At 36.1% G+C, this 13,799-nt stretch overlaps 3 protein-coding genes across 3 annotated transcripts; all 3 read left to right on the top strand.

Moving 5' to 3' along the window:
• The first annotated feature begins 1,690 nt into the window (after positions 1–1,690).
• Positions 1,691–2,520, top strand: LOC106428821. The gene is made up of 2 exons (XM_013869573.1): positions 1,691–1,712; positions 1,763–2,520. The coding sequence occupies exons 1-2, from the start codon at positions 1,691–1,693 to the stop codon at positions 2,518–2,520; spliced, it is 780 nt and encodes a 259-aa protein (XP_013725027.1).
• A 1,170-nt stretch (positions 2,521–3,690) lies between these two features.
• LOC106428849 (cytochrome P450 705A22-like) lies at positions 3,691–8,541 on the top strand. The gene is made up of 7 exons (XM_048770578.1): positions 3,691–4,717; positions 5,242–6,762; positions 6,845–7,012; positions 7,074–7,131; positions 7,202–7,712; positions 7,978–8,076; positions 8,154–8,541. Exons 1-2 carry the CDS (start codon positions 3,824–3,826, stop codon positions 5,860–5,862), a joined length of 1,515 nt encoding a protein of 504 aa, XP_048626535.1. The 5' UTR covers positions 3,691–3,823; the 3' UTR covers positions 5,863–6,762; positions 6,845–7,012; positions 7,074–7,131; positions 7,202–7,712; positions 7,978–8,076; positions 8,154–8,541.
• Positions 8,542–9,632: 1,091 nt separating this feature from the next.
• LOC106428847 (cytochrome P450 705A20-like) lies at positions 9,633–13,378 on the top strand. Its single transcript, XM_048770580.1, has 6 exons — positions 9,633–10,562; positions 10,635–11,995; positions 12,075–12,127; positions 12,266–12,343; positions 12,906–12,947; positions 13,060–13,378. The coding sequence occupies exons 1-2, from the start codon at positions 9,660–9,662 to the stop codon at positions 11,289–11,291; spliced, it is 1,560 nt and encodes a 519-aa protein (XP_048626537.1). The 5' UTR covers positions 9,633–9,659; the 3' UTR covers positions 11,292–11,995; positions 12,075–12,127; positions 12,266–12,343; positions 12,906–12,947; positions 13,060–13,378.
• Positions 13,379–13,799: the final 421 nt, after the last annotated feature.

The following is a 13,799-nucleotide window of genomic DNA, read 5'->3' as shown; positions in this document are numbered from 1 at the left end:
TGTTCGTCACATATATTTCGTCGGAATTCCGTCGGAATGTTTCGAGAATATCGCCAAAGGAAGCCTCGAGAAACTATGAGTTTCTGCATGTCTTTTGATTGGTCGGGGCTAAAGTCCGTCGGAATTTCGTCAGAATTTGGTCGAAATTTTCGACGGATTTCCGACGAAATTTTGAGAAATAAAAATTTGAGGTTTCAAAACAACAGTCTAATGATCACATAGAAATCTTTGATAGTATGTAAATGATTTATAAGAGGTTTAACTAAAATAATTACTTGTTTCACTCGATATTATACAAAATCAAAATCTAGTCTTATTACTGTAATATGTTTGTATAAGTATATAAGTGTTATTGGAGGATATTACGAATACGTTGATATGTATACGTAAATAATTTTTTTATATAAAAACTTTAACGGTGTGAACTAATTTCATATTATAAATTTATATATATATATATATATATATGTTGTTTAGATATTTTAAGTATCAAATTATACATTTATAATAACTTTGCAAATCTAAAATCTGTTTCTGTCGGAAATCCGTTGAAAAATTCCGACGACATTCCGACGAAAGTCAAAAATCCGTCGGATTTCTGTCGGAATATTTCGATGGAATTCCGACGAACTTATCGAAACTCCAAAATTATAATATTATGTCAGAATTTTGTCGGATATTTCCGACGATTTCACTTTCGTCGGTATTTCGTCGGAAAATTCCGACGAATGTGAAATTATATGTTTCGTCGGTATCTCGTCGGAATGTCGTCAAAGAAAACCGACGAAATTATTGTCCGTCAGCATGTTTTCGTCAAAGAAAACCGACTTCACTTTAACTTTATCAACTTCGAGTAATAGATATTTGTGACAAACAAATGTTCCACGCAAGTGAATGATTCAACTTCCTACAGAAGAAACAATTGAGTGTAACAGATTCAAAACCTGTTTGAAGAAGGAAATATAGTTGTAGCCGAGATAAGGTACACGCAAGTTACTGAGTTGTGTAAAAGTTATAGACACATGCGAGTGCTTACCTAAGTTTTTTTGTTTTCGTTATAGAATGCTCACCATATCGAATTACTAGCAGTTTAAATGTAACCGTATGATTACGGATAAGAGTAGTTACGTAGTTGTTTACACGTGTCTTAATTTGGAACTCTAGCTACAAAGAGCAAAAGTGGTAATTACAGGATTCTAATCCAAACCAAAGTCATCTTGTTTCTAGCGCAAGTGTCTGTTAAAACTCTCAACAGCCTTATTTGAAGCTATTTGCATGGGCTAATTTATTTGCGGTTGATTATGGAAATGACTTAAATCTCTTTACACCAATAAAAACCAATAAAAAGCTACATTTGTTTGGCACAATATGCTTTGATTAGGAATTTTTTAGTGAAATAAGAATGTTTTCTTAAAAGGAAAATTCAGGTTTTGAAACTAATATATATACAGGTTTAATAGATTGTAAATTATTTATTCATATAATCAATATACAAATTCTAAACACGTATTTGCCTCAATCGTATTTTACTAAGGATTTGAAACGCTGCGGTTGCGGTTGTGGAAGTTTGCGAATGTAGATGGTTGCGGTTTATAGCGTTAATAAGTAACTTGTACGACTCATACATTGGATAGAAAGCTGTTAAAGCTTCGGTCGCTAGCATATCAGTTCACATGGGTTGAGGTCAAAGATGGGCGAAATACTTTCTTTTGGTTTGATAATTGGCTGCAAAGTGGAAGACTTATTGACATTACGTGTGCAGTGGGTACTTGCTACCTTGGCATTGCTCGTAATGCTAGAGTATGTGAGGCTGTTACTCAAGCGCAGTGGAGTGTCAGAGGACATAGGAGTCGGCATTTCCATGAGTTACATGCCCGCATTCAGAGAGAACTGGTACCTGATGATCAACAAGGACAAGATGTAATCCTGTGGAAGCACTCCTATGACAATTTCAAACCATGGTTCTCTTCAGCGCGCACTTGGGATAAGATCAGGCAAAAGAAGGCCACAGTTTTCTGGAACAAGAGTGTATGGTTCACGCAAGGAGTACCGAGATTCTCTTTTATAGTCTGGTTGGCTGTGAGGAACATAATATCAACAGGAGACCGAATGAGAGCTTGGGGCATTCATCAAGGCTGTCCTATGTGTGGAGAGAGGGATGAAACACGGGATCATGTCTTCTTCGCGTGTCCCTACTCTTTTACAGTGTGGGACAAGCTAGCTAACAGACTGAGTGGTAACAGAACGGATCCTGACTGGATGACCTTGCTGCAGTTCTTAAGCACAAACAACCTGCAGGAAATGGACAAGATACTGCTCAATATGGTCTTTCAAGCCACCATCTACCATTTATGGCAGGAAAGAAACCGAAGACGGCATCAGACAGGCCAGCGCACGGTTGATCAAACAGTCAGAGCCATTGACAAGGCAATGAGAAACAAAATCTCCTCTCTACGCTACAGAGCTGACCAGTTCACTGGTCTGATGCAAAGATGGTTTGAAGTCTCAGCCAATACATAGCAGAATAAGATTCATCTTTTAGCCTTGTAAATTTGTTTTTTAGGCCTATAAGTCTTTGTAAATGCTTATTCTTTTTGCCATGATCAATAAATTTCACATTTAATCAAAAAAAAAATTGGTGCATTTTCAGAATATTTGCGATTGGTTGATTAAGAAAAATTGCAGCAATTTAATAACAAATTACTAATATTAACACATTATAACATACTGAACATTTAAAAATATAAAAACATATGTATTATAATAAAATATAATAATAATTAATAAAATATAATTAATAATAATATTAGATTTTTTTGTAGTTTAATGAAAGTTATAATTTCAATAAGATTTGCTTTAAAGATTTATATTAGAAATTTTAAACTGATATTTTGTTTCATTTATGTTTGTGTATATATATATATTATTTGAGAAATTCCCTACAATAGCTCTTTTTAAATTTTTGTCAAAAAAATAGTCATCAATGAGAAAAATGACCAAATGAAGTTTTACTAAAGAGTAAAAATACACTTATACCCTAGAGTTAACTAATCTAAAATTAGGGTTTAGAGTTAAGGGTTAGGACTTTAAGGATAGAGTTTCAAAATTTTAAAAATAAAAAATAAATATTAAAATTTTCAAAATAAAAGGGGCTATTTTGGTCATTTTTCTTATTAAAAGTTATTTTTGTGACAAAAACTTAAAAATGGCTATTTGAGAGAAATTCCCTATATATTTTTATATATGTATATATATATTAATGTTTAAAATTATAGTGAATAATTTTGGTTTATAGTTTTATAAAATAAATTGTGATACTGTTAGTGAATTTAAATTAATATATATATTTATAATATTTTAATTTTAAAATTTAAATTGAAGAAATTAAAATATTTTTAGAAAATATTTTTATATTAATTTATCCACCCGCAACCCGTCCGCTAGTTAACATGAACCAACTTTTGGTTAAAATGTTTGGAGCGGTTTGTAATTTTTGTGATTGTTCCAAAACGCCTCCTCAAAGCTATGTTTACATGTGGTAACGGAAAACCAAAGCTGCGTTTACGGGTGGAAACGGAAACGGAAACGAATCGTACCCTAAGTTCTTTGTTTTTTTAGATTACTTAGTCGTTGTTCATGCTCTTGTCCTCGGTCCCATAGACGCAGGACGTTACAATATCACTACTGGTTAACTTGCACTACTTTCACGTGTTCTAAAAGAACCTTTCTTCCGCTGGTCTGGTTTATATAAACAGAGCATGTTCGATCCTTGAACAACGAACACCTCTTGTTTCATCTCCCTCTTCTTCACTTTTAGCAAATAATGATCAACGTCGTCATGATGATTCTCCTATGCCTCATCTCACTTCTATGTTTCTTTACCTTCTTCAAGAAACCAAAGGATAGCTCTGATTTGCCTCCAAGGCCTCCTTCTATGCCAATCATTGGTCATCTTCACCTTCTGCTCTCTTCTTTAATCCACAAGTCTTTCCAGAAAATCTCATCCAACTACGGTCCTCTCCTCCATCTCCGCATCTTTAACGTCCCTATAGTCCTCGTCTCCTCTGCTTCAGTGGCTAACGAGATATTCAAGTCCCATGACGTGAACATCTCCTCTCGAGGTCTCCCTCCCATCGATGAGTCCCTCTTTTTCGGTTCTTCAGGTTTCTTCTCCGCTCCACATGGAGATTACTGGAAGTTCATGAAGAAGCTCGTCGTCGCCAAGCTTCTTGGACCGCAAGCAATCGAGCGGTCAAGAACCATCCGTGCGGAGGAGTTAGAGAGGTTTTACTTTGATCTGCTCGAAAAAGCGATGAAGAAAGAGACAGTTGAGATACGTAGAGAAGCGATGAAGTTCACTAACAACAGCACATGCAAGATGATTATTGGGAGGAGGTGTTGGGAGGAGAACGGTGAAGGTGAGAGAGTCAGGGGATTGATTACTGAATCTATTGCCTTGACGAAGAAGGTTTTATTTGCAACCTTGTTGCGCAAGCCACTTGAGAAGCTAGGGATCCCACTTTTTAAGAAGGAGATAATGGATATTTCCGGTAGATACAACGAGGTGCTTGAGAGCTTTCTTGTGGAACACGAAACGAAACTGGAGAAGCATCATCTACATCAAAGTAAGGATTTGATGGATGTGTTGTTAGAAGCTAAAGAAGACGAAAACGCCGAGTATAAGATCACTAGGGATCACATCAAGTCCTTGTTTGTGGTAATTAAAGTCTTCCTCACATCATATATATATTTAAAGAATTATTTTTAGATAGCAAAAAAAAAGTTTTTTTCACAAATATAGTTTTTAAAAATCAAAATGACCAAAATGTTTCATTAAATAGGTAAATATACATTTATACCATGTGTTAACTAATTTATACTTTAGGGTTTAGACTTAAGCGATGGAGTTTTGGGGTGAGATTTAAAATTTTAAAGTTTTAAAAATAATATTTAAAAAAAATAGTTTCAAAAAGCACTTTCGAATTTCAAAAAAGAATTTGAAAAATATAAAAAAGTTAGAATTTAAAAACATATGTTATTTAAACTTTTTAATTATTATTTATATATATATATATATAACAAAGGGTAAAATGTTTTTTTTTTTGCTCTTTAATAAAACCTATTTTGATGATTTTTTTCAAGAACTTTTTTTTCTTAAAAATGATCTATTTGAAAGAATTGTCCTATATATAATTCATTAGTTAATTCCTCTCTCTCTGAGAAACGTTTGAAAACTCACAGGAGCTTTTCCTTGGAGGCACAGACACATCAAAGCAAACAATACAGTGGACAATGGCTAGAATCATTAACAACCCTAAAGTTATTGAGAGATTAAGAGAAGAGATGGATTCCGTTGTAGGGAAATCAAGATTGATTCAAGAAACTGACTTACCAAACCTTCCCTACTTGCAAGCAGTAATCAAAGAAGCACTAAGGATGTATCCACCCGTACCTCTCTTTGGAAGGAGGCTCCAAGAAGGATGCAAGATGGGAGGGTTCTATGTCGCGGAGAAGACAACACTTGTAGTTAATGGTTATGCTATCATGAGAGATCCTAATTACTGGGAAGATCCTGATGAGTTTAAGCCAGAGAGGTTCTTAGGAGAGCAAGGGGACGAGATAAGAGAGCAAGTACTGAAGTACCTTTCTTTCGGGAGTGGTCGGAGAGGATGTCCTGGATCAAACCTAGCTTATATCTTTCTAGGAACAGCTATTGGAATGATGATTCAGTGTTTTGATTGGAGAACTGAAGAAGTTAAGGTTAACTTGGAAGAGACTCTTTCAGGAATGGTCTTGACAATGGCTCATCCCCTTAAGTGCATTCCTGTTCCTCGAATCTGTAGCTTCCCAGTTCATCACTGATATATCATTACCTTGTAACTAAAGTGTCCGTATGATTGTTAAGGACTTGTAATCTAACCTATACTAAAAGGGTTATATGAGCATCAGTGAAGCTGTCCAAGTAGGACAATTAAATCAGCCAATCAAGAGGCTTCTCTACGACACGTCAGACACGGTTTAACCAAAGGCGATTCTCGATCCCTTTTCTTTTCGTCTTCTCCGTCATCTTCGTTTCGTGCGATCGCCAATCTGGCTTACTAGCAATCAATCCCATCTCCATTCTTAAACGCAATTTGATCTTATTAATGGAGACTCCTGCCTTTCTCGATCTGAGATTCTATATATATAGATCTCGCACTTCACCTCTTCTCTTCACTTCATCTGGCTTCAAAAATTCTTTTGGATAAACTATTCGCTCGGACACATGAACAAACGAAGCTGCGCTAATGGTTTTGTTGAAACGTGAAGAAGACTTGCAGGACGCAGAGAGGAAGGTTCTCTCTTTTGTTTTTGCGTTATCTTCTCCTTCCTCGCTTCTCTCCCATGAGAAGCCTCTGTCTTTCCTCTCGATGTCCCTCTCCGTCTCCGAAGCTGCCGCTCCTCCTCCTTTGGCTTCAGCTATTCCTTTTCCTTTTATATCTTCCCTCAGAGATTTAATCTACGGCTTCCGTCGACAGTAGAAGATAAGAACTGTCAGGAGAAAGATGAAGATCAGAACTCCGCCGGCGGCGCTTCCAGCGATGATTCCGATTAGTTTCACTGTGATCACAGATATTCTTTATTTTTTTCTTATCCACCAATTTCTTGGCAATTTGGGAATTCAGAAACAGAATATTTCTTATGGCTATTTGTTCACCAATTTGGGAGGTCAGCCATTTGGTCAAGTCCCAGTTTTACTAGACGGACATCTAAAGTTGACTGGTAAGTTTTTGAAGTTTGATTACAACTAAACCGATACATTCTTTCGATTTTAGTTATTTTGATAGACATTTATTTTCCTCAGAATCCCAAGCCATATCACTATACATCGAGAGTGCTCATAGACATTTATTTTCCTCAAACTTTCCCTAATGACAACTTTGCAGCCTCATTTATCCTGAAGACAGGCAGCTCAGAATGTAAAAATTGAGGTCAACTGATGGGCATCCATATGCTGCTGCTAGATTCCAAGGTATTTTCATTTACCTCTAATTTTATCTTTGTTGTTGGTCTGACTATATCTTCTATTCAAGCGTTTTCTTCTCAGGTTAAGCTTAGATACGTTTTATGTGATCAGTTTGTTTGTGAAAGGTATGTGAGCTTACACCTCCAGTCACCGGCATATTAAAATTTACTCTCTTTTACATGTTTATCTAAACAGTTTTGCAAAGAGATTTCCGAAAACCCAATTTACTCTGCTCCAGTTGCAACCAAAGGCATAAGCGTCAATGAACCTGTAATATGGATGGTTTTGGGAGAGGTGATGCCCGACCGAAGCGTTGTTGGTTGGATTCTTAGGGATGTGAAGGGAGAAATGAAGTGTCTTAGAGGAGCCCCATCTGTTTCGAGGTCCTTTACTGACTTGTGAGATGAAGCAGAAGCATTGATATGATATGGAGTGTTATTTGTATACTTGGACTATAAGAAATTCAGCATTTTACCACCTTGGCTCTGACCAATGTGAAGTTAGAGGTCAGCTGTTTCAAGGAAAGTGACGTCTCATAGTTCAATTTATACTTTTGTTGATTTTGGTGGAACGAATGGTGTTATTTTAATAATGCCAAGATCTGTTTGATGAATTTCTAGGAGGCTAGGAACACTGTCAAACAAGAGGGAGCCATTTGCAAGATCAGTGGCTTTGATGTTGCAAGAAGCAACACCCACTTTAAACTGTCAGATTCAAACGTCCTCATTTACTTCAACAATCTTAAGAAGTTTTTTGAAATAAGAACTCCACTTTTTAGATTTGGTGACTACAGACATCATATGGCATTAGCAAATACTAATACTCGGTTGCCAAGGAAATTGGTGCATTTTTATTGTCCCAAAAATTCGAGATTTATCATACAAAGTTTAACCTTTTGCTTTGTAGACATCCTAGGGTTTGTTGGTTTTACATATTTTTTGTTTATAATCTTCATCTACTCTTCACTACAGCTCTACAACGATGTGTCTTAGTGTTTTTTGACGAACTGTGTCATGCATCTTTTCTTTGATCGCCATCAGCGTCCACGTGCAGCAACATTTGCAAATCATGTAAGCCTTATTAAACTATTACTTTGCACTCTTCTTTATTAACATAATGGCTCACATGTTGTAATGGCAATGGACAGGGAGGGAACGATTTTCCTGGAGATAAAACGCCTGGTGTCAAATATCTCTCCTGCAGCTGCTCTGATGGAGAATGGTCAAATGGTAATGACCAGAGCAACGAAAGTGTGTAAACCCCTCGAACCTGGCGAGCCCATCCGGTGGAGCAGCTTCAGTTGCAGAATACAATTGTGAGCAGACTATCATGATGAAGACCCGGTTCAAGTTGCTGGAAACACACTAAAGAAGGCACGCACCGAGTAATTGCTAAGGCTATCGAACTTGAGACCTCCCTATTTCCCTTTTGCTTCATTGCAGTATTGTTTATAAAAAAAGAAATTCATAGTTTGTTTTGTTTCATGGACCATGTTTGCAACTTCTACCACAATTAAAACTTATTATTACTTATTACATTCACGTGTTTACAGATGTCTTCTAATCCTCTTAAGCTTCACTAAAGTGCCTTTTTTTAATCTCAGCTTATGGTTTCTTCAAATTTCTTATTCATTTCCACCATCTTAATTATATAATCCCTAAATGGAATAATAAAATAAATAGTAATTTTTGAAAAAATATAGTAAATTTAATACTATTTTAAATTAAAATAAATTAAAATTTCAAAAGTTTGTTAAACTTTAAATAACCCTTTAAATTATTTGCTCACATGTAGGTACTATTTGGTACTTAATAAAATAAATTTCAAATGTTGTTTTCTCTGTTTATTGTCCACATGGTACTTAATAGTATTCGAATATTCTCTAAATGAAAGATCAACTTTGTTTTATGTTTAAATTTTAACTAAATTAATTTTGTGACGACTATCGGTATTTTATTCTACTTTTATTGAATCAATTAGTCACAACTACTTATACGAATTCTCTTTGAACTAAGCAACTTCAAAACAAAATAATACTATATAGCCGATAACCACTATCAAACAGATAGGAAAATATATCATTGTCTTTCAACATATTTTCATTTTCATATTTTTGAACATATTCTATTTACTAAGACCATAAAATAAACTGTAAATTCATGTACAAAAAATATACAAACTCGGCGCGTAGCGCCGGAATACCACTAGTATAAATAAGGAAGCTAAGTTAAGTGTCCCGGTTAATTATGGTCTTATGTAATTTTGTTTACTTTACTCTCCAAAAGTTGAATAATATAATGAGAAGAGACTGTTCCAATGTTAAGTGTCCCGGTTCATTGGTACATGATCGGTGTATTTCACGTCCCGGTCTAGAAGACAAAAACAAAATTAAATACTTATTGATTGAAATACTTTGGTTCCATGCTCATAACATACACCTGGAACCCCAGTTGTCACCGTGGAGGTTGAAGGTTTTTTATACAGTTATATTGAATGGTTCTTATGATCACGTGTCTCAAGGGACTTCATATATATATTTATATAATAACACGTAAGCTCCATTTTTTATGTTTCTTAGTACACAACAGAGCATCATTGACTATTAGATAAAGAGGATACTCTGGTCTCATCTGCCTCTTCACTTTGAGAAACAATGGCAGTAAGCTTTCTAAATTATTTGATATTAGTTATCATATGCCTCTTTTCACTCTTATGTTACTCTTGCTTCTTCTTCAAGAAACCAAAGGATGGTTTTGAGTTGCCTCCAAGCCCTCCTTCTCTGCCAATCATTGGGCATCTTCACCTTCTCCTCTCTGGTTCTACTCACAAGGCCTTACAGAAACTGTCCTCCAGGTATGGGCCTCTCTTCCATCTTAACATCTTCAGTGTCCCGGTGATCTTTGTCTCCTCGGCCTCAGTGGCTTACGAGATCTTCAGGGAGCACGATGTGAACTTCTCGTTCCGTGGAACCCCTCCTATCGATGAGTCCCTCTTGGTCGGATCCTTTGGATTTTTCACCGCTCCTTATGGTGATTACTGGAAGTTCATGAAGAAGATAATGGTTACGAAGCTACTTGGACCGCAAGCACTCGAACGGTCACGTGGTATCCGGGACTACGAGGGAGAAAGACTTTACGCTAGCCTGCTTGATAATGCAGTGAAGAATGAGAGCGTTGAGATTGGTAAGGAAGCAATGAAGTTCACAAACAACATCATCTGCAAGATGATCATGGGAAGGAGTTGTAATGAGGAGAATGGTGAGGCGGAGAGAGTCAGAGACTTGGTGGCAGAGTCCACTGCCTTGACCATGAAGATCTTTGTGGCAAACATGTTCCAAAGGCCTCTCAAGAAGCTCAGAATATCACTGTTTAGAGAGGAGATAATGAGGGTTTCTCGTAGATTCGATGAGGTGCTAGAGAGGATTCTTGAGGAGCACGAAAAGAAAAAAGATGATGATCAAGATATGGACTTGGTGGACGTGTTGCTGGAAACTTGTAGAGACGAAACAACCGCAGAGTATAGGATCACTAGGAACCACATAAAGTCCTTGTTTGTGGTAAATAACTAAAGTTCAAAAGAACATCATTAGTAGTTATCTTGTCTGAAAACCTTTTTTTGGCAACTGCAGGATCTTGTCATTTCAGGCAGTGACACTTCGAGACATGCAACACAATGGACAATGGCAGAGATCATTAGCAATCCTAAAGTTCTTGAAAGATTGAGAGAAGAGATTGGTTCCGTTGTTGGGGAAACAAGGTTGGTTCAAGAAACGGATCTGGAAAACCTACCTTACTTGCAGGCGACTGTTAAGGAAGGACTGAGACTGCACCCTCCAGGAGCTCTCTTTGCAAGGAGTTCCCGCGAAGGGTGTAAGATTAGAGGATTTTATGTACCAGAGAACACACCACTTGTTGTCAATGCTTATGCTGTTATGAGAGATCCTGATTCTTGGGAAAATCCTAATGAGTTTAAGCCAGAGAGGTTTATAGGTTTCCCATGTTCAAGACAACAAGATGAAAGAGATCATGCACTTAAGTACATTCCTTTTGGTAGTGGAAGGAGAGGCTGTCCTGGATCAAATCTAGCTTATATCATTGTTGGAACTGCAATAGGAGTGATGGTGCAGTGTTTTGACTGGAAGATTAAAGCAGATGAAGTTGACATGGACGAAGCTCCTAGAGCACTGGTTTTGACCATGGCTCGACCACTTAAGTGTATTCCTGTTGCTCGCACCTGCAGATTCCAAGTTCCTGACTTGGAGATGTCACTGAACTCTCAGGCATAGTTCTTAAGGTTATTAGGAAAGCTTGTGTTGCACTCAGTTGCTCGGTTAGTTGATTTATTTTGGGGATTACTGGTTTGTCTTAGTATAGAAATGAAAATCAGTTGTACAGTTTAGCATTTATATTTGAAATACAAAATGGAAATTGTCTTCACTTTTGCCCTCTTTTATCCAACTTTCTGAGGGTTTCCTTTACTTATAGATTGCTTGCTTAGTCTGTGTAGTAAATTGGTTTTGAATGAGGAAGATAAAGAACGTCTTGCATCATTGCAAGAAAGCAAAATTAGGGAGTATTTCGTTAATAATATGTATTATAAATATTTGAAAAAATGATTGCTAACTACATAACTAAACTAATATATACCTAACTACACGAAGTATATGTTATGCATGATAACATCCCTCAATATATTCTATCTATCTATAATAATAAAACAGGCTTTTCTCTCACCTTAGCCTTCCACATCCATTTTTAGGGGTGGGCATTTGTTGACACGTGTCGCCATTCAATTGGTTGCGTTTTTTTTTCCTGTTTTTTTCTTATTCGATTTGGGCTCCGTCGAATGTGATGGCTATTTAGTTTTTATTTCACAGGCCATTTTGAAACCCACTCATATGAACTTACGGAGCCTAGGGTTTTCCCTTATCGTCTTCGTCTTCTACCTTCTTATCTGATGCGCCAGTTTCCATTCGGCAGCGTTATTCAGGTTTGAATGTTCCCAGATTCCAGTCTACAATCGTGTTTTAATGGCTTCTGAATTTTTAATACTATTATTACGTTTACAGTATTGTGGAGTAGACCTGAGAAAGTAGGCAATTGTAGAAAATTGATTCTTTTGGTAAAGTCACGGCTTCTCAAGCATGCGTCCTTTATTCCTCCCAGCATGCCTCACATCTCTCTTGCAATATGTGGCTATCTGACGGCTCTTTGTTCAATCGCTAAACTCAAGAAATCGTAACACTCTATTTCTTTGCAGGTTTAACACAGTCAGAAATCAAAGCTACATGAAGGGATGAGTGAAAGAAAAGACAGTGCCTCTCAATGATATACGAAGGTAAAAATGGTCAGTTGACTAAATTAGGAGAATATATCCTCAATTAAATTGAAACTCATATCAGATGTGGTGTATTACTGTCCATCACCATACTTGAGGTTTGTAAAAAATTTCTTTTATTTTCATAAGTCAGAATCAGTTTTTTTTTATCTTCTGGAAAAAGAAATTTGGTCTAGAGACATTTCACGACTTAAATAGCTCGAGAACAACTTTTCAAGCAAGGTGATGAGACTGTCTTTTAATTCTACAAGAATTTCCAAGCTATTTTCTTTTGACAACTATACATAAATTTTGGCTTGTTTCTTCCTGGTCAGATTAGTAGATTCTTAAATGCAGAAGCTTTCATTTTTGGTAAGCAGTCAACAGGACAGTTTATTTTCACCTATGTTTCTTCAAATACTGAAATTTTTTTCTCACAAAGCAATTATAAGAAACACAAAAACTTTTGTAACTTGAACCATTGGGTTTGGCTTTAATAGGAACCATATCATGCAATGCTCTTTTTATGTTTCCTGACAAGAACTACTAGATTCTCTTTCTCAGAAGGACTCTTTTTTTTCAGGGATATCAGCTTCTGCATCGAATGGAGCCTTTTATTAATCAGGTCTGATGATACAAAACTCTTTGTAGCATGGTTTTCTGCCTCTATGTATCCAGTCCTCTCTTATCTAAGAGATAGTTCGCGAAATATGTCTTTAATTGAAATCTTAATGCAGATGTTGGCTGAAGAACACTGGTGTAGTGAATGTGCAAACTATACGATGGCGTCACTTAATGAAAGGATGTAGGAATACTAAAGGCAAGTTGACCGAGAAATATGAACTCAACTGTTCCCTAGCAGGGGATGGCATGAGAATACCTTTTGTACTGAAGCACACTCATATCTTTATACTGATTTTGTCTTACTCATATTTTATACTATTTTGTCTTATAAAATACATTATCTTAAAGAAAAATAAATGAAACATTGTCGTTTGTGGTTTGGACCACTGAAACAATTTATCATGTATCATTATTTAAGATATGTTTATGGCTTTTGACTACTTCCAATAAAACTTATTACAAAAATGTTTTTAAATCATTTTAATTGATTTAGGAGTCTCCACCCCAATCAACCATGGTACCTTTAAATTACTTTCCATATTTTAGGTTAAAGCATTCATCATAAATTTAGCCAATACCAGCTAAGTTCATGTAAAGATGAACTTTAGGTTAAAGCATCCTCGATGAATTTCGAGAAGGTTTTCAAATTTCCAACTCTATTTTCTTATAAGGGTTTACTTAAGAGCTTAAAGTGATAATAGATGTATGTTTCAAATGTAACAGATACTGAAAGGTCTGTAATCTTCTACACAGCCAATGATCAATACATTTACATATGTTAATGCATCTAACATATCCAACGTATTTTTAATGTAATGCCTAAACATAGAATTCCTTTACATTAAAGTATCTT

The sequence above is a fragment of the Brassica napus genome (assembly GCF_020379485.1).
Source record: "Brassica napus cultivar Da-Ae chromosome A5 unlocalized genomic scaffold, Da-Ae chrA05_Random_43, whole genome shotgun sequence".
NCBI classification, from domain to species: domain Eukaryota; kingdom Viridiplantae; phylum Streptophyta; class Magnoliopsida; order Brassicales; family Brassicaceae; genus Brassica; species Brassica napus.
Note: the sequence above shows the minus strand (reverse complement) of the source record. Positions and strands in the feature narration are given on the sequence as shown.